Source organism: Phoxinus phoxinus, assembly GCF_949152265.1.
Source record: "Phoxinus phoxinus genome assembly, chromosome: 2".
Lineage (NCBI taxonomy): Eukaryota > Metazoa > Chordata > Actinopteri > Cypriniformes > Leuciscidae > Phoxinus > Phoxinus phoxinus.
In genome coordinates this window covers 12,409,352-12,433,077 of record NC_136877.1, presented here as the reverse complement: position 1 = coordinate 12,433,077, position 23,726 = coordinate 12,409,352, and the positions used below count along the sequence as shown (strand labels likewise).

The 23,726-nt window shown below is 38.6% G+C and overlaps 1 protein-coding gene across 2 annotated transcripts in view; it reads right to left on the bottom strand.

Moving 5' to 3' along the window:
* The window catches only part of pea15 (proliferation and apoptosis adaptor protein 15), a 48,100-nt gene extending 26,550 nt beyond the window's left edge, over positions 1–21,550 (bottom strand). The window contains exons 1-2 of one of the 2 annotated variants that reach the window (XM_079600831.1): positions 19,980–20,199; positions 19,734–19,806 (exon numbers count right to left, since the gene is read on the bottom strand). In XM_079600831.1, coding sequence (XP_079456957.1) covers positions 19,734–19,806; positions 19,980–20,098 — 192 coding nt within the window. In that variant the 5' untranslated portion in view covers positions 20,099–20,199. Of the gene's footprint in view, positions 1–19,733; positions 19,807–19,979; positions 20,200–21,458 lie in introns of those variants that run through there. The other variant, XM_079600832.1, reaches the window with a different exon arrangement.
* Between the last annotated feature and the right edge of the window lie 2,176 nt (positions 21,551–23,726).

The following is a 23,726-nucleotide window of genomic DNA, read 5'->3' as shown; positions in this document are numbered from 1 at the left end:
ACCCTACTAACTAAACTAATTTAAATTTTCTAAATGATGTTTGCTCTTCCCCTCAGTACCTTAACAAAACCCTGATGACATAATTTGAAGCTCGATTTGGTTTATTTATGAGCATTTAACATTTTTGGCTAGTGATGAAAATTTGGGCAAAACCTGCACACGCATGTGCACTTTATGTGTCTTCCTGTGGTTTGTCTGCAGGCAAAACTCATGAACAAATGTTCACTAAACTGGTGTGTGTGTGTGTGTGTGTGTGTGTGTGTGTGTGTGTGTGTGTGTGTGTGTGTGTGTGTAATATTATCATATTTAGGTTTCTCATCGGCTAATGGAGCATTTAACTTGATGTTGACAGGAAGTGACCCGTTGACCTTTACAGCGTTTGAATGAAAAGGCTGTGTCTTTATTGCATGTGTGTGACAGGAAAAGTTGAGAGCAAAAATAGAAGCAAGTGGAATTTGCATGAGAATTTTTTTTTCAATAATCGTTGTGCATTCATTCGTGTGTGTGCGTGTGTGTGTGTGCATGTGTGTGTGTCACCACCTTCTAACTTCATTATGGCTTTATCCATTATACACCAAGAGCTCTAAGTGTGAAAACAACACATACCAAATACAACTTCAACAGCATCTGACTCGTGTTGTTAAACAAATCTGAAAACATTTTTTTTGTATTTTGACAGTCTTAACAAACTTGCAATAGTAATTTATTCCTGTGAAACAAAGCTGCATTTTCAGCATCATTACTCAAGTCTTCAGTGTCACAGGCTCCTTCAGAAATTCTAATATGCAGATTTGCTTTAAGAAACATTTCTGTTCCCTTTCGAGGGAACTCAATGCTTTGTCAAAATCACTCTAATCTCATTGGCGAAACGTAGTCCCGTTGTCAGGCATGGCGCACCCGGAAGCTATAAAGTACACCCAGACCAAACATGGTCAGCCTATGTGTCTTCAGTAAGTGTTCTGTGTGAATCGTTTGTCTTTTTTGGTGTTGCTTGTCCCATTATTATTTAACTAAAAAGAAACGAATAAGCAGTAATTTAAGATCTGTGCGTCTCCCTGTCTACGCTACATTTACAACATAACTGAATAAAAACAATGAACCGTTTGCATCATTGAATCATTTTCCTGTTATCACTATAAAGCTGCTTTGAAACAAAGCTACCAGCCCTCTGGTTACAATGGCAGCAAAGACACCAGCATTTGCCCAAACTTCACCACCATCAAAGTGACCCATCAAGACTTTAATCTGAGACTGCATCCGAACGCTTGTTCAATAACTATGACATTGCAAGTATATCGTAAATTTAACTAACTAAACAGAGTTTAGTATAAGCTTTTATAACCCCTTATTATCAAGTTGCTGATGGCTCTGTTCAGATGTTTAAATGTCTCATACGCCTATTCCCCTGTTTCTGTTTCATTCATTTACTTTCACTTTCCATTTTACCCATGTATGTGTGACTTGTGTGTATGTGTTTATTTAGACTACTTATGTTTGTGGTTTCATAAAATAAAACTTTTGTGCACATTCACAGTATTAATTCTGTCATCACTGCTTGCAAAACAAAGCCAATTTAACACAGCTACATGTTATGAGTAGCACTGTACTCCGTGAGAAAGAGTTGGCCACGAAAAATATCCCTTTCTGAGAGTTGATAGATGATTAATACTGAGTGTTCGCTGGACAAACATGTTAATTGATTGAATATTAATTATGCTACATCAAAATAATTGTATTAACTAATCCAAACATTAATAAATTAATTATAATTAGTTATAATTTGATTATTTATTATTCATATTTCCCTTTAAGCTAATTTGCTGCTACACGTTTTAATGTGCCCACTTCTCTTCTGTGCCCTTGGGAGGCCTGTCTGCCAACCCCACAACCTCATAAGCTTTTGGCCCAGTCTTCATCCCCAGAAATATTGCAGAACTGGGAGGCTCACACCCTCCAAGAAGGGTGTTGGATAAGTATGACTGGTTGTACCCTGCAGGCAAGCAGGTTTTTCGAGACTGACCTCTGGTGTAGGCTGGTATCTTTTTTAGACTATTTGGCAGCATGACAATTTCTGCCAAATGTGACTCTGTGGGTTTTGCAAATTATAGAAGCAGAGTGTTGCTACTCGAGGCCCTCCCCAGAGAGACAGAGGGTCAAGGTGGCACTTGCAGCATGGCAACTTTTTTCCAAATATGTCTCCGTAGGTCCTGACAATTTTGAGTACTGTCCAAAGTGGTCAGTGCAAGAGCAGGCCCAGGTGTTAGAGCAAGACATACAGTCTATTTTGGCAAAAGAGGCCACAGAACATGTCCCTCTTCCCAAGAGAGACTCTGGTTTTTATAACCGGTACTCTGTGGAGTTAAAGGTTCAATATGCTAACGTTGAAACTTATTTGCCCGGTTTCACAGACAAGATTTACTAGTCCCAGATTAAATGTATGTTTGAGCTGTCTTCACTGAATGCAACTTGCAGCAGTAGCGGTTTTAGGCACGGGCGAACCGGGCGGTCCTGCCCCTGCTTGCTAATAAGGTGCCGTCTGCGGTGCACAGAAGCTATGTCAAGGGGGTCTCCAACACGTCGCTCGCGAGCCACCAGTAACGTTAGCTGATTGGAGGTATCTCGCCAATAAAGCTTGTTTTTGCCCGAGTTCGGGAAGCGCGCTCATAATTGAAGCGACGCGCTCATTTTTTCCTGGGGCAGCGAGATGAGGGGGTCTCGCCCAGGGTGTAATTCAATGTAAAATGTGTCAGTGTCATTGTTTTGTCTCAAGATGGCCACAAGTAATGTTTTTTTTTCTTTTTTTCTAAGGGACGTTTAGAAAATATACTTAAATGTCCTAATTTAAGGCCTACCCCTGGCTTAGTCTAAGTCCTGTCTGTAAAACCAGATCATTGTGTTTCAAATCAAGTCAGAGGAGGGGTTTGTTACAATAGAAGATGCTTGCTTTCTCAATTCATCCTTCCAGTTCCATAGGTTCGCTGTCGGGGGCAAAGCTTACCAATTCCGTTCAAAGTGCATGGGGATTTGTGTGTGTTCTGAATTACATTTATGACTGGTTTATTCTTGCTTAGTCCAAGCACATGCTTGGGGTTAAGATTAAACTCTAAGAAGAATGTGCTTTTTCCATTAAAAAGATAAACTTTTCTATGAGTGATATAGGACACGACTATGATGCAGGCATGTCTATCTCCTACTCATAAGTCAAGTCAAGTCAAGTCAAGAATATTTGTATAGCGCTTTTCACAATACAGATTGTATCAAAGCAGCTTCACAGTATTAAATTAAAATAATAATAAAACGTCCATGTTTGGTAATGCTAATCAATAGTAATATTGATTGATTCATTAAATTGAATATCCCCAACTGAGCAAGCCAAAGGCAACAGTACTCATACTCGTATCGATTATCTCAGCCATCTTGCCAGGTTAGGCTAAGCCACATTGTAAAAAAAAGAGACTGTTGGGACTCATGGCAGTCGTGTCCAATGTGATTATTTTGGGTCTAAACATGAGAACATTGCAGAAGTGACTCAAAACCATTACTTTCTGACAAATTTGTCTCTGTGCGTCCAGTGAATTTTGAGTACTGTCCAAAGTGGTCAGTGCAGAGCAGGCTCAGGTGTTGGAGCATGAAGTACAGTCTCTTTGGTGAAAGAGGCAATATAACTTGTCTCTCTTGCCAAGAAGAGTAGTGACTCAAGACTGAGGGGGTTTCCTGGAGGGGCAACCCCTTTCGCATCATCAGAGTAACGCGCAGATGCCTTCGTACCCTAGTGATGTGGAAGAAGCCTTGGTTCTTGGCCCAGGTTTATGCGCTGGGGGCCTCCTTTCGCAAGATGCTAACAACAGACACTTCCCTTACACTCTTAGAAGAAAAGGTTCTATATAGAACCTTAAAAGGTTCTATAGGCGCTTCGTATTTGGAACCCCTAAAAGCCCTTTTTAAGGGTTTTTAAGAACCAAAAGGGTTTTTTCTTGTCATTATAGAACCTTTTTAGCATAAAAAGGTTCCTTGGAGTTGAGTAAAGAACCCTATGGTTCTATATAGAACCCCAATGAACCCTTTTTTTCTTAGAGTGTAGAACCTTTTAGGGGTTCCAAATACGTAGCGCCTATAGAACCTTTTAAGGTTCTATATAGAACCTTTTATTCTAAGAGTGTTAAGGCCTGAGGTGCAGTCCTACATGGCTGCTTGACTTGAGGTCTGTGGAGAGGTCACCATCCTTCATGGCAAATGAATTGCCTGGAGATGATGGCTGTATTTCTAGCACTGATATCAGAGACTACCATGTCCTTGTCCACTCAGACAACACATTGGTAGTCTCATTTATAAATCTGCACACAATCCAAGACCCCCAAGGAATTACCCTCAGGCCTCCTCCAACCTCTACCCATTCCTTAACGTCCATGGTCACACTTATCCATAGACTTCCTCACAGATCTACCACTATCGAACGGTTTCACGACTATACTCGTAATCATTGATCGCTTCTCTAAGTCCCGTCGCCTGGTTCCCTTAAAGGTCCTCCCCACGGCTATGGAGACGGCACAGACCCTCTTCCATCATGTATTTCGGGTCTATGGCATCCCAGATGATATTGTCACTGACAGAGGAACCCAGTTCACATCTCAAGTCTGGAAAGCCTTTTGCAAACACCTTGATATCAATGTGAGCCTCACGTCAGGTTACCACCCCCAGTCGAATGGACAAGTAGAACGTCTTAACCAAGAGATTGGTAGGTACCTCAGAAGCTACTGCAGTCACGAACAACACCGTTGGGCAGATTTCCTTCCATGGGCTGAGTACGCCCAAAATTCCTTGACTCACTCCTCCACTAACATGACACCTTTCCAATGTGTCTTGGGGTATCAACCTCCGTTATTCCCGTGGTCTGGTGAACCCTCGTTAGTCCCGGCTGTGGACGACTGGATCAGACGAAGTGAGAGGGTATGGGACAGCGCTCATGTCCGTCTACAGAGAGCAGTCAGAAAACAGGAATTCCAGGCCAATAGACGACGTCGCCCACATCCCTCCTACCAACCTGGACAGCGGGTCTGGCTCTCCACAAGGGACCTCAAGTTGCGGCTGCCAAGCAGGAAGCTCAGTCCCAAATATGTCGGTCCCTTCAGGATTCTCAGACAAATTAATGAGGTTACGTACAAGATTTAGCTTCCCCTTAACTACCGCATCTCCCCATCCTTCCATGTCTCACTCCTCAAACCGGTCCACCTGAATGATGACCCCAACGCCGAGAACCAGGAGCCACCACCACCACTGGATGTAGACGGAGTACCTGCCTACAAGGTGAAAGAGCTACTAGATTCAAGACGCAGAGGGGGTCAGATCGAATACTTGGTGGACTGGGAAGGCTATGGACCTGAAGAGAGATCATGGGTAGCCACCCACGATATCCTAGATCCCTCTCTCATTAAAGACTTTCATCGAGCCAGACCCGATCGTCCAGCCCACCGACCACTGGGACGTCCACGTAGAGCGCCAGGAGGCGCTTCTAGGGGAAGGGATTCTGTAATGCCACGCCAACAGAGGGAGCCCTCTCCTGAATTCTGACTGGGTGCAACTCCCTGTTCTCACTCTATGGTTACTTCCTGTTTGGCGGCCATTAAAGCATGGCATGACCAAACAAGCCTTGCGAAGTATTGCCAGTCCTACTGCCTTACCAAGCATTCTCTATTCATTGTCTGATTACTTTGTGTATGACCTTTGCCTGCCTTCACTGATATCTGTCTCTAGGATTACCCCTTTGGATTGTTGACTGCCTGTTGGATTGTTTCTGGAGTTTGACCCTCTCGCCTGCCTTCACATTGCTTATTCCCACTCAGTCTGCTGCCTACACTTAATAAACTTCAGCACATGGATTCTAATACTGCCTCTGGCTCCTCCTTACAGTTATTAATGATATTTTAAAGACAGTAAACCTTGGTAGAATAATTCAACATCCACTGATGATGACACTGAAAGAAAAATGTCTACTTTAATAATTATAATTAATTTATCACAAGAAAATACCATATATAATAACCATTATTGTTGCATTGTTATCTGAAACCCTAAATCTGAGATAACTGGGGTCTTTTGCCTCACAAGAAACATCTGAGAAGCAGAATTTCTCTCCATTCAGTCTTATTGGTGTCTAAGAGAAACAACAGACTTATTAAAGAGATCTCATTGGTGGAAGCATCAATGTGGGGGTGGGGTAAAACTCCTGCTTGTTGCTAGGTTACAGTCTCCAGGCTGAAAGGCAAGCGGGAACGGTTGTTATGGGGACATCAGCCATGTGGAGGGTGAATGAATTTTGGACACACACACACGCATGCACACACACACACACACACACACGCATACACACAGCTCTCTGTCCTTGAAGAACATGTCATTGCTGGCTAAAGGTAGCGTTGCCATGACGATACGTGACAAGCGGCTGCAAAAAAAGAGACTGTGGGAATGTGTGAGATGAATGAGAGTAAGACACCATTTTAAATTGAGTTTTTATTTTTATATTTTCTGTTTTCATTTGAAAGTTTTAGTTATTTTGTTGTGTTTTGTCATTTTTATTAGTTTTTTATTTTTTATCTTTAAATAGTTTTTTAGTTTTAGTACATACAGTTAAACTAAATAAAAGTGAGAAATGTTGTGAGAAACGATAGTAATACCAGTATTTACCAGGACCAGGACATTTTTGGTCCCCATGAGGAAAACAGCTTATAGATTATACAGAATGATGTTTTTTGAAAATGCAGTAAGGTTATTTAGGGGTAGGGTTAGAGGATAGGATATACAGTTGGTACAGTATAAAAATCATTAAATAATGTATATGGAAAGTAGCCATAAAACACAGAAACACAAAATTTGTGTCTGTGTGTGTGTGTGTGTGTGTGTGTGTGTGTGTGTGTGTGTGTGTGTGTGTGTGTGTGTGTGCGCGCGCATGTGGATTGGGGCCCTGTGAAGGGGTGTTAAGAGTTTAGTCACGGAGAGGAGACAAAACACATGTGAAGAAACTGCCCAGACACATAGGATCCTCACACTCTGTGCATAGACAGCCTCTGTTTAACACAGACACACACACACACACACACACACACACACACAGCCTGCTTTTGTCTGGTATTGTTTAGTGTGTGTGTGTGTGTGTGTGTGTGTGTGTGTGTGTGTGTGTGTGTGTGTGTGTGTGTGTGTGTGTGTGTGTGTGTGTGTGTGTGTGTGTGTGTGATGCTAGTGACAGGCCTTTCTAAGAGGACAGACAGTGAGTTCAAATGTGTGTGTCAGACAAAAGGAAAACAAATGACTTGCAGGTTTTATACTGTGAATTATGTGACGCATTCATTTGATCTCTGTAACTACGAGTTTACAACATTCACATCTTTAATTTTACAGACACTACGACTTCTCTCAAAAGGTACCATTCTTATAAAAACAAAAATGTCAGATTTGAACAGTTAATTATAATTTTTTTTATCTGAACCAATACTGCACTTGTCTGATTTATTCGATAAGTGAACAGTCATATATTATCTCTTATTCTCCTTGTTAAATGCTGGAGAGAGCTCATGCTTCACTTTTTTATTAAATTTGTATGATGTATTTCAAATGATGCCCTGCAACAGACTTACTAAATTTCGTCATTAATGTCTGCAGGGGCGAAATATTCATACGGGAGGGAGTAAACACGACCTCAACCACCGCCTCACTCCTTTTTTAATCAAGCAAATTCTCCTTTATTCCCAGATTGACCCTTTAGAACAGTGTTTCTCAACCCTGCTCCAAAAGGACCCCCAACACTGCACATTTTCTTTATCTCCTTAATCAAACACACCTGATTCAACTCATCAGCTCATTAACCCATATGATTTAGAACCTGAAACTAAAAAAGGTCTGCAAGTATAGAATCATATACACACCACATGCGAAAGAGTCTCGCTCAGCCTCCTCCCAAATCTCATCAAAAATCACCCAAATCGCATCTTGTGCGATGTAATCCTTCTTCACCATGTTTTTGTCAATTTCTTTTATTATTTTATGCAATCCAAGACTCTCTAACCTGCCCCGCTCCGTATCTCTCCGTTCAAATCCTTCCTTTCCACTCTCCCAGAAAGCTGCCATCATTTGCTGACGGAAAGCAAGAAAAATCACATGTTGTCTACTGTCAGGAGCAATTCTAATTGGTTTAATAGAGCAAACGGTTGAATTTAAGGTAACATGAATACAGCTTGCTTTGATATATCTGCGACAACATAGCTGGTTTAATAGGGTTAATGCAGTCCCCCCACCCCCACAGGATGTACGACCTCGGCTGTGGCGAGGAATGTGCTGCTCGAACTCCACTGACTTAACCCTCATTATCTATATTGTGGTCACACCCACTCACAGTACAGGTGATAAATATGGTAATCTCCCATGTGAACCATGCAAACTTGTAAACGCCCCCATTACCTCGATAAACAAAGCATCAAGCTTTGGGTTACTCTACGAATCTGGAAGAAGACGTGCTGTGAGGAATCCTTGAATTTCCCTCAGAAGAAGAATGTGATGCATTACACGGCTTGATCCAGCTGAGGATATCATTTCTGATGAGTAAGTGGTTCATTCTTATATTATTTAGCATGTTATTTTTACATAAACTTGTACATATTTTCCTAGATGGGCTAATATGAAATATAGGCAAACTCTCATTGCATCTAATGTGCTTTTTCTTTGTTTATTTATTATCAGATAACACTGATGAGTCATACAGACTCAAACTTTCACACAAGTCTCTTCAAGCATGGCAAAAGAAGCAGAAAACACCTCAGAAATGCCAGGTATGGTTTACTTGTATATACATTCAAACATGTGACAGATCAGTATCCATATTTAGATCAGTGTGCTAAATAAGCAAGTGTGTGTGGCAAGCAGGGCGGGGCCGAGAGCAGTGAGAGAACGGTGCGAGGATGGTGGCGTGATTGATAAGGAGCATCACCTGTGCGCTGCATCGGTCTCGAATCTCTCAAAGAGGAGCTTTGGAAGAATTAAAGGGGGAGCGTCTATAGTGAAGGATGAGAGAGGACCAGGCCTGGACATTTATGTTATGTTCTGGTTTGGTTTGGTTTATGTGCGTGCGGAAGTCACAGATCATTACGTTGACCAGCTTCTCATTGTGGGGTGGTAAGGGAGGAAGCAGACTACTCAGCACATTTGTCTCGACTCCCATCACGTCTAGTTCCTCAGAACCAATAACCAATAACATGCTCTCAGCCAGATCGGAAGAACCTTCTAAGCGGTCTGGCATGAGAGCTAAGGAGCTAGCAGGTAATGCCAGAGAAAGCCATCTCAAGCTCATCTGCTAATTCTATCATAATGATCATACCCCCATGTTCATAATCACCGGGGTGCCTCGGCAGCTACAGGACCCTATCCGTGGTGCGCAGACACCTGGCCGGAGCTTGCTCACTGTAAAGCTGTCACAATGAGGGCAACCAGCTTTGATACGGCTGCACACACTTCCTGATTGCTTTGCTAGACATATTTTTTACACCTAGCTACAAACAAACAGAACGTTTACACACTCAGCTTTACACACAAATGGCTTCCTTAAGACAAAGCTCATGATGTCTTCTCTAGGCGCCCTTATATACCCTGTGGACAGACCTGTGATGTCACCCGACAACAGTAGCCAATTAAGATTGGAATATATTTTACATTTGGCATTATTACAAAGTGCACTTAAGTGTGTTAAGAATTAAGTATTCATTAAGAATTAAGTCTTTGAATATTACTATATTTATGTATACTTAAGTTGCCTTTTATTTCATGGATATCTTATCTTATCATTTTTCTTTAAAAAAATATACTTTTAATATTTGAAGTACATAAGTGCACATTTAATAGAATTAAGCACTCTTCTCCTGGTGAGTTTTATTTTTATTTTTTAAAGGCAAACATCAGTTACATTGCCAGAAAAACCTAGCTTAGATCACAGGCATCGACTCATTCAAAGCTCTGCTTCTGATGAGTCATCGAACAGATGTCTTCTTTATATTCCTTCTTTTTTTCTTCTTCAGAAAAGTAAATTGTGGCAGCTGGGTTTCATAAGGAAAGCAGAAATAAATAAACTTACCGTATATCCTTAGCTGTGGTTGTTTTATGAATGTCATTACTTATGTCTTGTTGTTTTGTGAAGTTATTCATCGAGCCATTTCTGTCCATGTGACAGAGAAATACGGCATATTTGAGGAGAAAGCTTTTACTTCATTAACACTGAAAATATCACCGCCTCAGGGAGAACAAGACAGACGTTCGCTCGATGTGTATGGGAGAGAGAAAGATAGTTCAAAAGACAAAGAAATGAGAAACTAGAGCAAGTGAATGTGAGTGTGCAGCAATTACACACCCTGGGTTATAAAGAGACTTAACAAGAGCACATTTGCATCTTTGTTTAAACAGTGAGATCATCTCATCTCAGGTATCCAGTAAGTATGCACATAACATGTTACTTCAACAGAAGTAAGAATAGTTTAAGATGGTCGACTAATTATGCAACAACCATCTAGTCGATTAGTGGGGCCTAGTTTCTCTAATATTTCGTGTTTGTTTGTTTGTTTGTTCTACAAAAAACACGCCTGACCACACAGAATAGCTGTTCTAACAAAAAGCAGAAGAAATCAATACAGGATTGGAACAACTTGAGGGTGAATAAATGAATCTCATTTTTGGGTGAACTATCCCTTTAGAGCAGGGATAGGCAACTCCGGTCCTTGAGGGCCACTGTCCTGCAGAGTTTAGCTCCAACCCTAATTAAACACACCTGAACAAGGCCATCAATGTTTTCCGGATTACTAGATAGATACAGGCAGGTGAGTTGTTATCAGGGCTGAAGCTAAACTCTGCAGGACAGTGGCCCTCTAGGACCAAAGTTGCCTATCCCTGCTTTAGAGTATACGTTCATGACTATGTTTATTACTTGTAAAAGTGCCCTTTGTAACAGTCAAATTAAAAGATTTACTTCAACATACATTTTAAATAATAATGTTTTAATTATCTTTGCATCAAGATAATCCATCAAGATGATTCTTATTCCTCTGTTTTCTTCTTAACATCTATTTTAAAACCTACAATATGTTATTTTTTACAAATGGTGACCATATCTCCGATAGTATTCTATATCAAAAACAATCGTTCCGCTTTATCGTTAGTTTTATCCAATTTCCTAACATCTGCTACCAGCTTTAGCCTGTTAGCATCTCTAGCATGTTCCTGGCTATCATGTGTCTTGTTTACACTTTTCTCACTGTTTATCTGTTCTGTTCTAATGGCAAATATATCAGATGTTTTGGATATATTGGATCAGCAGCGGAAGGCGCGAGCCAGTCCCCGTGCGAGGACCTCTCCCCCCTTCAAGATCTTTGTCTTTACAAATAAATTATTTTCACAGTTAACGCAGCACTAAAAAAAAAAAAAAAAAAACTTAGATGACCTAAAATGTGCTTCATTTAGTGACTTCCGAATTAACTGCCCTCAACAATACCAGACAAGGAGCATATCCTGATTGGCTACTGATCCTATCTGCTTGATTGGATCACGTGATCGCATGTTAATGCCAAGTGTAAACAGCCTTTGAGAACACAAACGAGGATAACTGATCACAGCTGAAACATATGAACTAATGATAACGGTAACCATGGCAACAAACGAGTGGCGGGAATCTGAACAAAGAAGACACATGACAACAAACAAAACTGAAAAGTCCTTGAACACTAAACACACTGAACATATTGTGACAAATGTAAAGTACTTGATTATAAATTTAACTGTAGTGTACCATTATTCAGTATTACATTTAAAGTTTTATTTTAAATGTACAAAATAGAAATTACATAAGTGTATTTTAGTTTACCATAAATGTTTGTCAGTATTTATTATTATTATATTACATACATTCACTTTTTTTTATATTGAAGGCAGTATGCAGTAACTACTGTGCTATAGTGTGCAAGCATTTCATTCCAGATTGTCATAATCTTTTAAACTTTCAGACAAAGACAAAGAAAGACAAATTGCCTCATTGTCTATTTTGACTCATCTCTGGATTTTTCTCCAGTCTGGCCCTTCATATTCTGTTCCTTTCTCAATCTCTCTCTCTCTGTCCCTCCTCCACACTGTTAGCAGATATTTTGGAGGCTGTTGCAGTTTCGCTGTATTCTCACACAAACTCCCACACACTCCCGCACACATACAGAAGTCAATTTTATGATTGATTTTTTTCCTCATTAGGATGCTGCTGCATTTTATCTGATGGTACATATTGTGTCTTCAGCCTATTACACCTACCCACGGCATACAAAGTTAAACTTGCACACAAAGTCACAGCTTCACAGAAACCGCAAATAGTGATGAAATAGGCATTGGGAGCTAATTCTTAAAATTAAAATTTTGTCCAAACTCTGGCTGCACACAACAATATTTGCCCATGAGTCGTTTATATGACTGAGATATTCATTTAGTTTTAATAACAAATTGAATCACGTTTAGAATTAGGACCAGAATTTCCTGAAATCAAAGCTAAAATTCGATATAATTTAATATCAGACACAGATATAAAGCATTGTACTGCCAAATCTGGAGTTTTTTTTTTTTTGGGGGGGGGGGGGGGGGGGGGGGGTTTGTTTGAAACTTTGCAATAAATTTTGGAGCTAGATACATTTTGATGTTTGCTTGAGAACAGTGTAAATGTTTAAAGTTGTTTTAAAAGATAGGCAGACAGAAACAGAAGTTCTGATGGTCCTTTTTCCCCTAATGTGACGTTTATCCTAAGTGAAATGGCTTCTGGAACAAGAACAAATGTAGGGCGGGGCTTGATTTTGTCAATGGGGATTTAATTGGGTGGTTGTGGTTCGCTATCGGACAGGTTGTTCCAGTAAACATCACATCAGACTTATGTGCCATGCAGAAACTTGCGTTCTGCAAGCGAACGTCGTCTTGTGGTGCCATCTCAAAGAGGCACAAAATCTCTTTCTCTGACCTTTACCATGACTGTTCCCTGCTGGTGGAATGATCTGCCTAACTCAACCAGAGCTGCTTAGTCCGTAGCCATTTTCAAGAAACAGCTGAAGACGCATCTTTTTCGGCAGCACTTGATCCAGTAATACTAATACTATATATATATATATATATATATACTGTATATAAATAATACTTATGTGTACTGCGTTAGATTCAACTGAGAAGGGTCATAGTCCTTGCATTTTGTTGTCCTACTGTTAGTTTAACTGCTTCTATTGTTCTCATTTGTAAGTTGCTTTTGATAAAAGCATCTGCTAAATTATGTAAATGTAATCACGTCATCAGAGAGAACAAGAGATTTCATTGCAAGAGGGAGGGGAAGTTATTTTCATTCAATATTATGAGGCATATGAATTAAACAAATATATATAATAATACGTACACAGATGATAAATCATAATAAATACTGCAATATTATTTTATAAAAAATAATAATTGTCCATTTTGATTTCATGGTGGCTTTAAATGAAAGAAAAGTATGTTGGCTTTCTCATGACGTGCATGATGCGTCTCAACTGTTTTAGTTTCAGAGTAATTCTGCCAATATGAAGTGTGAAATCTGAATGATTTCAGGCCAGATCCTGTAGAGGACACTACTGTGTGTCCTGATGGGTCTCTCTCTCTGACTCAGTGCCACACAGGGGATTGTGGTTAATGTAGTTTGAGTGGGAGTCGTGTGCCGTTCAGTCAGATGGTTTGTAGGCTGTCAGTTTCACACAGCTCAGGGTCCGTGCTGAGATATCAGAGAGTGAGATGTCATACTGCTTTATAGGTTAGACAGTTTAGAGAGTGTATGTCAGAGCACTGACACGACAGTTATTACACAACCATGAATTATTATAATCTACAAACACTTACAGCAGAGGATGACGCACCTACACAAACAATATGAATGTGTCATTCATAATCTTCTAGTTAATTTGTGCATGAGTTTATTTTGTTTCACTGTCCATCAAAGGCTTTCATTTGTATAAGGAGTGTAAATTTGCTCTGACAGCTATTACCATATTATTATTATTAGATAGAATAATAATAGCATAGAAGACAAATAAATTAGAAAAATATTTTCATAGTTAACAATGAAAACGTATATAGCATCTATTAATCTTGGTCAAAAGTATACAACATTTACTAAAAACAAATGTTGTATTTGTTAACATTAGTTAATGCACAGTAAACTAACATGAACAATGAACAATTTGATTTTTACTAACTAACGTTAACAAAGATTAATAAATGCTTTAAAAAATGTATTGCTCATTGTTATTTCATAGATCGGTATCTTTAGTAACTCATTCCCAGTCAGGATTAACATGGTTTTGTCATTTCAAAAGAGATGCTGTGCCTTCAGAGTCAGACTAAAGATCAATTCATCCACACATCATCAAACATGACATCATTGAGGGTATAGGAAAGCCATTGCCATGACAACTCCCATCCGCTTCATCTAAACTGTGTTGTGAAAATGAAATCTGCTGTGAGTTACACTAGCTAGTATCAGGTAATTTGATCAAAGCCTAAAGGGAGAATTCACACATAGAAATGAAAAAATCATGTGGAACAAAAAAGATATTATTTGTTTTGGTCTATCCAATAGAATGTTCATCGGGACCTCATTGATTTTCATAGTATGGATAAAAAAACATAAGACATTTTGCAAAAAATACTTTAGTGTTCAACAGGAGAAATAAACTCATAGATCTACAAGTGTGGAACGACACGTGGGATAGTAAATGATGATTTTCATTTATGGCTGAAATATCAATTTCATAATTATTCTTCAATTAAGAGTAGTTTGTTCAAAAAAAATATTACTTTATCCATTTGTTCAATTGCATATTTTGTATTAAAAATGTGTGTTATTTTAGTATCAATGAGAATCTACTATAGTTTTATTTTAATATTTCAAATTTTAAATGTTTAGTTTTTAGTATTTTACTACATTAAGTTAAACTAAATGAAATGTTGCTTTGGCAACTAGTTGAAAGTTGAACAAATGAAAGTTCAGTTCAAAGTATTCTGTAAACGATTTTATCAGAAAGATTGGTTCAGTTTTCCCTAAATTAACAAATGGAAAGATTAGCTCACAGTGTGCTGTAAACAAGTTAAGCTCACACTGTTATATGAGATGATATGCTTATTTATTTATTTGTTTCCAAATAAAACAGCAGGCAGTGCATTGTTGCCTTTACTTAATAACTCCCACTTCAACACCCACCATCACTCAAACACAAACACACATACTGTGCTTCGGTCCTTGGCAGATGCTTTCAGTAGCACCACAATTTTGAGGGCAGAAGTCTGAACTGAATCAGGTCTTATCAAATCCAATTATTCCCAGCGAGACATTTCATTTGGCTGAAGAGGGAGTGAATAATGAGGGTGCTGTGTGCATGTGTTTGTGAGTGTGTACCTGTGAGCATCTCAGTATGTGAATGTGAGAGAAATTGCAGAAGGCAGATTGGTCGGCCACTCAGCAACCGTTAGTTCACAGATTTTTTTTTGTTTAGAATCCTTTGATGTGTTGTTTGCACTCTGAACAACTTCCTAAAGATGTTCTACAACACACATTTACAGTACCATAGCTATGTTTCCATCAGAAGTTAGAATTTAACTTAGCCTATGCGTAAAAAATATGAATATTGCATTTAAAACATTTGTGAATAAAGCCAGTTTCCATATTCATAAGAACAACAAAAAAAATTACTTCCTGGGGAACTGGCATAAATATCTGTAATAAAAATGGATGTTGCTGCAATATGGGAAGACATTTTCACTTTTTTCCGCCACCATAAAAGAGTTATGGCGAAACAGGCGAAACCCAATAAAAGCTTTCAGGTTATCTTACCTGAAAAAGCCTGGTATTTGGGAACGCAATCATGTGAGATGGTTCTGGGTGGGAATTGAACCATTTCATTTTGATGACAGACTTTGGTTTCCGGCATTTCAGAATGACCAAACCAACATTTGAGATGAGAACTCAACCAGAGCTGCTTAGTCCGTAGCCATTTTCAAGAAACAGCTGAAGACGCGTCTTTTTCGGCAGCACTTGATCCAGTAATACTAACACTTTCTCTTCTATTCTATTTATAAAAAAATATATATAGAGATATATTACGCTATATCACAGTTTGACATGTCTGACATGTCTTGAATAATTAAGAGACAGTGTCTTCTCATAGGATATGAAAACTCAAGTCTCATTAATAATTATGAGACACAGATGAGTCATCAAACTTCACAGCCTGTGAAGTGGATACGATTAAGATTTTAAAACTGGAAGATGAAAATAAGATTAAGATTTCTTAATCCCCCAACTATTAAATCTAACAGATACTAACATTGTCTTCAATGGTGTTCAACACACATACCTCTCTTAAAATCTCAGAAAATTTGGTTCGGGGTTTCATGACCCATTAAGTGCACACTGTTTGTGTGTTGCACACTGTCTCGTATGTGGATTATTACTTTGAGTTACTTATTAAACAAACTTGTTACCTTTCAATCTTCATTGGATCTATTCGTGACAGTAAGAGAGTGGATTTACCTGTCTGCTTTTTTGTTCAGACCAATGCGAAAATCTGAAGGAATTTGTTATGCACTGTTGTAAATTTTAACCTGTTGATGAAGAATAAATGAAGTTTTATGTAACAAAGTTCGGGAGGAGCATGTTCAGGTAATCATCCAATCAGCACGAGAAGGAGCCAGTATAAATAAAGCCTTTCCTTACCTCCTGTCTCATGACTAATTTCTCAGCATCCCACCTCCACCCCTTCACCCCACATTCGGCTGGGTCCGTTCATAGATACCTAGGATCTCTAAGTTATGGGGGGAGTACTCTGGGGTCGGGCCGAATTCTGAGCTCGGAGCCCTCCCCCCGGACAGCAAGCCAAATATGCATTATAATATTACATCAGATTTCATTAACATGTAAACTCGTGAAACTAATGTTCATTCTAACAATCGAAACATTTTGGATAATAAGGTATAGAATTATTCATGGAGCAAATTTTTAATAATGTATCATTTTGATATGAATGGCTGAAATGTGAGCTTTATTTCATAAAGCTTTATTTTTCATAAATGTATTTGAACGTGTAGGTATGTTCATGTTAGTTGATATGTTATACCATAAATCACCCAACCAAAATAATTTGTTAATTTAAAGTCCAGCTGTCATTGTTAATGTTGTCAAAAATTGCATCATGCTTCTAATTTTATTTGTTGTATATAAAACAAAAATTATGTTTGGGTTTTTGTAAAGGCCATACAAACCATGAATGATAACTTTAACGATAATACACTATTAACCCCTTACCCCCTGAAGGCATTCTTAATGATTTCACGTGATTTCAAGTGGCATACTTAAAAGTAACCAAAAAAGTATCAGCAAGTACATACTCTTATTTAACAGAAAACCTTTCTAATTTTGAAGAAAAAAAAATCATTTTGATCATGTTTGGAGGTTATCATTATTACAACACTGCTGAGAAAATCCCAGAAAATGTAATGGAATTAATTTATTTATTTTGTTAGTATTCATGCTTGACATGATGTCAACTGCATCTGGGCCAAACAATCTCAAAGCAATCACAAGTTATGGCATTTGGAACCATGGTAGCCTTTTTATCAAAAGTCCAAAAAACAATCCAAACAAGTCATCTGGTCAATCGGCAGATCATGATGACAAGAAATCGGTGGTATCGACTGCAAAAATGCTGGTTGGAGCATCCCCACCAGTCAGTTGAAAAAACTAAACATTGCTATAGATCAGATGTGCTGTGAACCTTTGACTGTTTAAATCACTCGACAGAGGATAGATACAGCTCGACCTTGTGAGTGAGACTGGACCGGATGTAAAATTGCACGGTCATTCTATTACTCAGGAGATTGAACAGCAGGACTAAGATTTACCAGAGAGAACACACACATACACACACACACACACACACACACACACGCGCACACACACACACACACACACACACACACACACACACACACACACACACACACACACACACACACTTTTACAGTAAACCTGAAACCCCAAATGGATCTTATGTAACAGTACTCAAAGAGAGACTTGCATGGCACTAGAACACTCCTCATCAAATGCTTTTGTTTGCAATCCAGTGTCATTCAGTATTATGCCAAAATAACATTTCCAGAATTCAACAAAACCTGACAGGAACAAAAGCAAGTGACAGCCTTTCTAAAAACTTTACTGTGAAAGCCTACATAGAAAGTTTGATTTTGGTGAATTGAATTAACTTGGTCCTGACTCAGACCGGTATATTTCAAATTCTAAAAAGTGTTCCATGTTAATTTTATTTATGAAAAATGCTGGAACAAAATTTACAACTTATAGGAGGGAAATTACATTCCTGTAGCTCAAACAAGCTCAAGAGTCTGGCATGAGCAATGCCAAGATCATCATAAGTTTGATTCCAAGGCAATTCATGAACTGAAAAAATGTACAACTTGAAAGCAAGTTCAAAGCTTTGGATAAAAACATCTGACAAATGTATAAATGTAAATGAAGACCGGACATGAGCAAATTCCAGTTATTCCTGTCAAATATCAAACTTTTTCTGACCAGAGACAGCAGTGAAGACTGCCGGAAGAAAACACATAGCTGGGGTTTGGCTTATGTTGTTGGTCTAAAGTTTCTGTTAAACAAGGTTTCCAGCATCTTTGGCCAGCAAACAATCCCAGCCTGAAAAGCTCCACACACACACACACACACACACACACACACACACACACACACACACACACACACACACACACACACACACACACACACACACACAAAAGGACAATGAGGGAAGTGTATTTCTGCTGAGCTGCCTCCTTCCCTTACCACAGGCAAAACACAAATCAATATATGAGATAGGAGAGCAGAAACCATTCTCCAGGTGCAGGAAACGCACACACCTGTGTGACTGCCAGATAATGCATCTGGCCATGCACTTGCACACTTGGGTCTGGTTTTACTTTGTTCAAGCTAGAAGAAAAAACGGGCTGTGAAAGGAACAGGGAAGCACTAGACTCCAAGAGGAAGAGAGTTTCTGTCATGACTGAGGTTGCATTATGAGTAGGTCCAGACTGCTTCCACAGCAGTTTTACTGAGCTCCTTAAGCTAACAAAAACCAAAAGTGTTTAATGACTGCCATATTTTGTTAGTGGAAATAATTAAGGTACGGTGGTTAAAGCAGACAATCTACAGGAATTTCAATTAATTCACGAAATTGTTATACATTATGCAACAACCCCATGGCTGAAAAATAAAAAATAATAATTTAAAAAAAAAAAATGATTTCTCAACATGACACACTGAAAAACCAAACAACGTCTTGGTTAAAAATCAGGAATTGGGTCATTATTCTAAAACATTCGGCGTCGGATTCTGTTTAATCAACACAACTGTAAATACATTATTAAAAGACGCACATATTCAATTCCGCCGAGGAATCAAGCCCATGAAAGTGGGGGGAAAACGCGTATTAAAATGTGACCAAATTAATTAACACACAGCACAAGATAACAGCCTCATACTGTGGTAGGCTAAGATGGCACGCGTAGCCTATGAATGATGGCCAAGGGATGTGTTTCAATATAGGCACTTCAAAGAATGCCATGTTACGAATGTTTTGGCAAATAGATGAGTGACTTACTCCGGGCGCTCGGGGATCCAGCGATGATGGTGGTGATGATCTCGGTGTGGTGATGGATGAGATCCGCTGTGCGCTTTGGCCACCCAAATACAAAGTCCAGTTTACCACAAACACAGTTCAGTCAGAACATCAGCGAAAAGCATCAAAACTAGAGTGCGAATATGATGAAGTTGGCGTGGTTATAAACGAAGATGCCACGGAAACTTTAAGCGTCCGTTCACTCGATCGTGCTCGCGCGTTTCTTACCGTCTCGCCGGTTGAGAATGGAAACGCCTTTTTCTCCCTATAACCCCCTCCTCCTTCCCTCTCTCTCTCTCATTACCAGTCACACTGTCTGAATCTGCAGCCCTTAAACACACACACATACACACATTTTTCGGGCCTGATGTCACTTTGCTATCCGGTCAGATAATCCCTCCTCCTTTTTATTCCACACAATCCCACATCGTCATGCTCGCTCTTTCTCTCGCTGCGATAAATCCGCTGACAAGAGCCACCTTGTCGATCTTTAAAATAAAAAGAATTACAGTATAATATGACAACAAAATTTAAACAAATTTAAAGAGAATTCCATTTGGGAGTAGAATGGAATGTTCTGCGCCCTAGCCTAACTGCATCTGCCCACAAGGGGTAGTATATTTTTTCGCGCACAATGTCAACAAAACACATGTGCGATTGTAACCGTGACATATCTATCTATCTATCTATCTATCTATCTATCTATCTATCTATCTATCTATCTATCTATCTATCTATCTATCTATCTATCTATCTATCTATCTATCTATTTATCTATCTATCTATCTATGCGATGTTATATGGACAATCTTGCGATGTATGGACATGATTAAACTATGTCTACCACGCACCAAAAATATCAAAATTTAATACGCATCAAAATATCGACTTTACATTCATTAAAATTGAATACACAGCAAATCTAAAGAGAATAAAGTAAAGCATTGAAGTTTAATAAAGAACATGATTGCATTTCTCCTATTTCAGTTGTTATAAGCAATTTTCAATTTTCTTGTTATAATGCTTTGGCAATATAAAGAATGTACTTTTGTCATACCAATAAAACAATATGAATTGAACTGAGAGATATAACTCAGCCAAATAATCACAGTGCAGTGCATCTGTCCTAATATTTGCATATTTCAGCGGGAGGCAGTTTTATGGAAATTTAATTCGCAGCCAACATATTAAAATGTAAATTCCTGCTGTTGAGAGTGAAGTTCAATGGTATCAGTGTGGTGTTAAACAAAGTTAGCTTTTAATTTGCTTTTTGAAAGGGATTTGTAAGTGCAGAAGAAGAGGATTTAGTCGCTTTGCTGATGGTGGCATTCCGCCATGCCGCCATGACCCAGTTTGCTTTGACTTACATCACACACGTGCGGCTGCCGTGGAATGAAAAGCCAACCAGATTCTGCTCTGCATCTCATGCACAGGATATTTCTGTATGAGGTCTGATCCTCATATGCACAATATAGTTGCTTTGTCATATGTAGACTACGTAATAATATTCATGATTTATCATAGCCTCAGGCATATATGCATATGTGTGCATGCTCAGTTTGTCTTGAACATGCAACAATTAAAGTGCATAGACAGAAAAACACATTCATGCAAATGAGAGCAAGACCCTGACATCCATAAACCTGACATATCAAAGCAGCGTATTTGTACCCTGGGAAACGCTCTCATGGGGAAGTTCTTTCTCACCATCACAAGACCGACTCGTTCACGAAACCGAGAAGAAAGAGACTCATAGAAGAACTTCTAAAAACATCCTGAGGAAACACAGAGACAAAGAGAAAGCAGAGAGGGAGGGAGGGAAACTGGAGAAGAAACAAAACAAGTTTTTGGATCTTGTCAATTTGTTAGGCACTTTCCACAGGGTCCCATTAAGAGCATTAAAGGGATTTTCACCCAAAAATGAAAATGTTGTCCTTATCTACTCACCCTCATGTTGTTCCAAACCTGTATTAGTTTTTCTTCCTCTGTTGAACACAAAAGAAGATATATCAAAAAAAAAAAAAAAGAGTCAGTAACCAGTCAGTTGACGGCACCCATTGACTTCAAACTCATACAGATTTGGAACAAAATGAGGGTGATGTAAATGATGACAAAATGTTCATTTTTGGGTGAACTATCCCTTTAAAGGCTCAAATCCCATGTATTTATTAGATATGCTTATTATGTAACATAAATATAGGTCACTTAATTTCACATGGAAATCTGCATTTCCCCTTATAATGAGAATTTTAGGCTGTTACATCTCAGCTGAGGTCTTGATCTTCTGGATAATTAAAATGACATATTAACATTAACTTTTTTTAAACTCAAAGTACTAACATCACAACAGATCATCAAAAGTGTGCTTTAGTAAAAAACACACAATCACAAAGTAACCTTTTCACAGCGAAATAAGTGTTTAATCTATATAAACGTTTCATTCACAGTAACATGTCTTTCATAAAGTTAATCAATTAATAATTTTGTACCCCTATAGATTTCTAGTGATACTGATTCTAGACATAGTGTGTGTGTGTGTGTGTGTGTGTGTGTGTGTGTGTGTGTGTGTGTGTGTGTGTGTGTGTGTGTGTGTGTGTGTGTGTGTGTGTGTGTGTGTGTGTGTGTGTGTGTGTGTGTGTGTGTGTGTGCTTGTTTATGTGATTTATGAGGACATTTGTATAATAACATGCGTATTACACTGGTATTACACATCAGAGATGCATCAGAAGAAGGGAGACAGATGGCATCAAATACAGCATTTTACATTACAGTATGCCATGTGATATTGTAAACAGATTACCATGGTAGAGACTTCCATATTACTGGAACTCACTCTAATAATACAGTATTAATTCAGTCATATGGTACAGTGAGAACATTTGCTGTATTGGCAGCCATCTCTGTATACCTAAAACTTCATGGCTGTGTCACACTTCATCACAGCTTTCGATAACACACTGGATATATACTATTGCAAACAATATGGATTCAATTACATAAATTAGATAATGTATTAGATAAAGTGTATTTTCTAATGTGGTATCTGTGGCCTGTATTATTGTAATTATTTTAGCAACAAGGGTGATTTGAAACTTGTATCTTGCGGTGTTTGCTATTAAATCAATTGATTGTTAAAATTATTAAATTTAAATATCATACTGTTGTGTTTCGCTGATTAAACCAAATGTTCTCATTACATATTACAATAATATTGTGCTTGAAACCATGATTATGTTAACTGAAAATGTCAATAACTGAATGAAATGAGATCAGGTTTTGAAAGAATGACTAGCTGTGTAAGTGTGATCATCAGTTTGGATTTTTGTAATAAAAGTTTTTAAAATGTACACCTTACTTGTGAAAATAGATCCAGTAGTGTACTTAAGTGTGTTAAGAAATAGTCCAGAAAGAATACACTTTTTAAGAGACCCTGTTTTGTGCACTATTTGTGGAAAGCACCACATGCCTGTGTGTCATCTGATGGTTCTGGAAAGCTCTGTTCCGCTGGACTCATGCTGTGATGTCGCTGAAAGGAACTGGTTGTTGTTTGTGTGTGTGTGTATGTGTGTGTGTGTGAGAGAGAGAGTGTGTGTGAGTGAGTGTGTGCGTGCGTGCGCGTGTGAATGGAGGGTGAATCAACAAAGAAACAAAGAAAATGCGGAGTCATTTTACCTCTCTCGCTCTGTTTCTCTCTCACTCCCTTGCTTCTCTGTAAAAGATTTTCAATAAAACTACCGCAACTCAAACTAATGTTGCAGTATGGTAATCACAACTGTCCAACAAATAAATATTTTACTTTAGTCCAACATGCAGAAGTATGTTTCTCTAAAAAAAGGCCTGCAAACTCTATCACTATTCTTCATCAACAGTGCACAAAAATAGTTATACCGTCAACATTCATAATGACAACTTTAATTATTATAGTCAATACTAATTAGCTTCTGACATGGTTCTTTAACTGACACGTCCCAAACA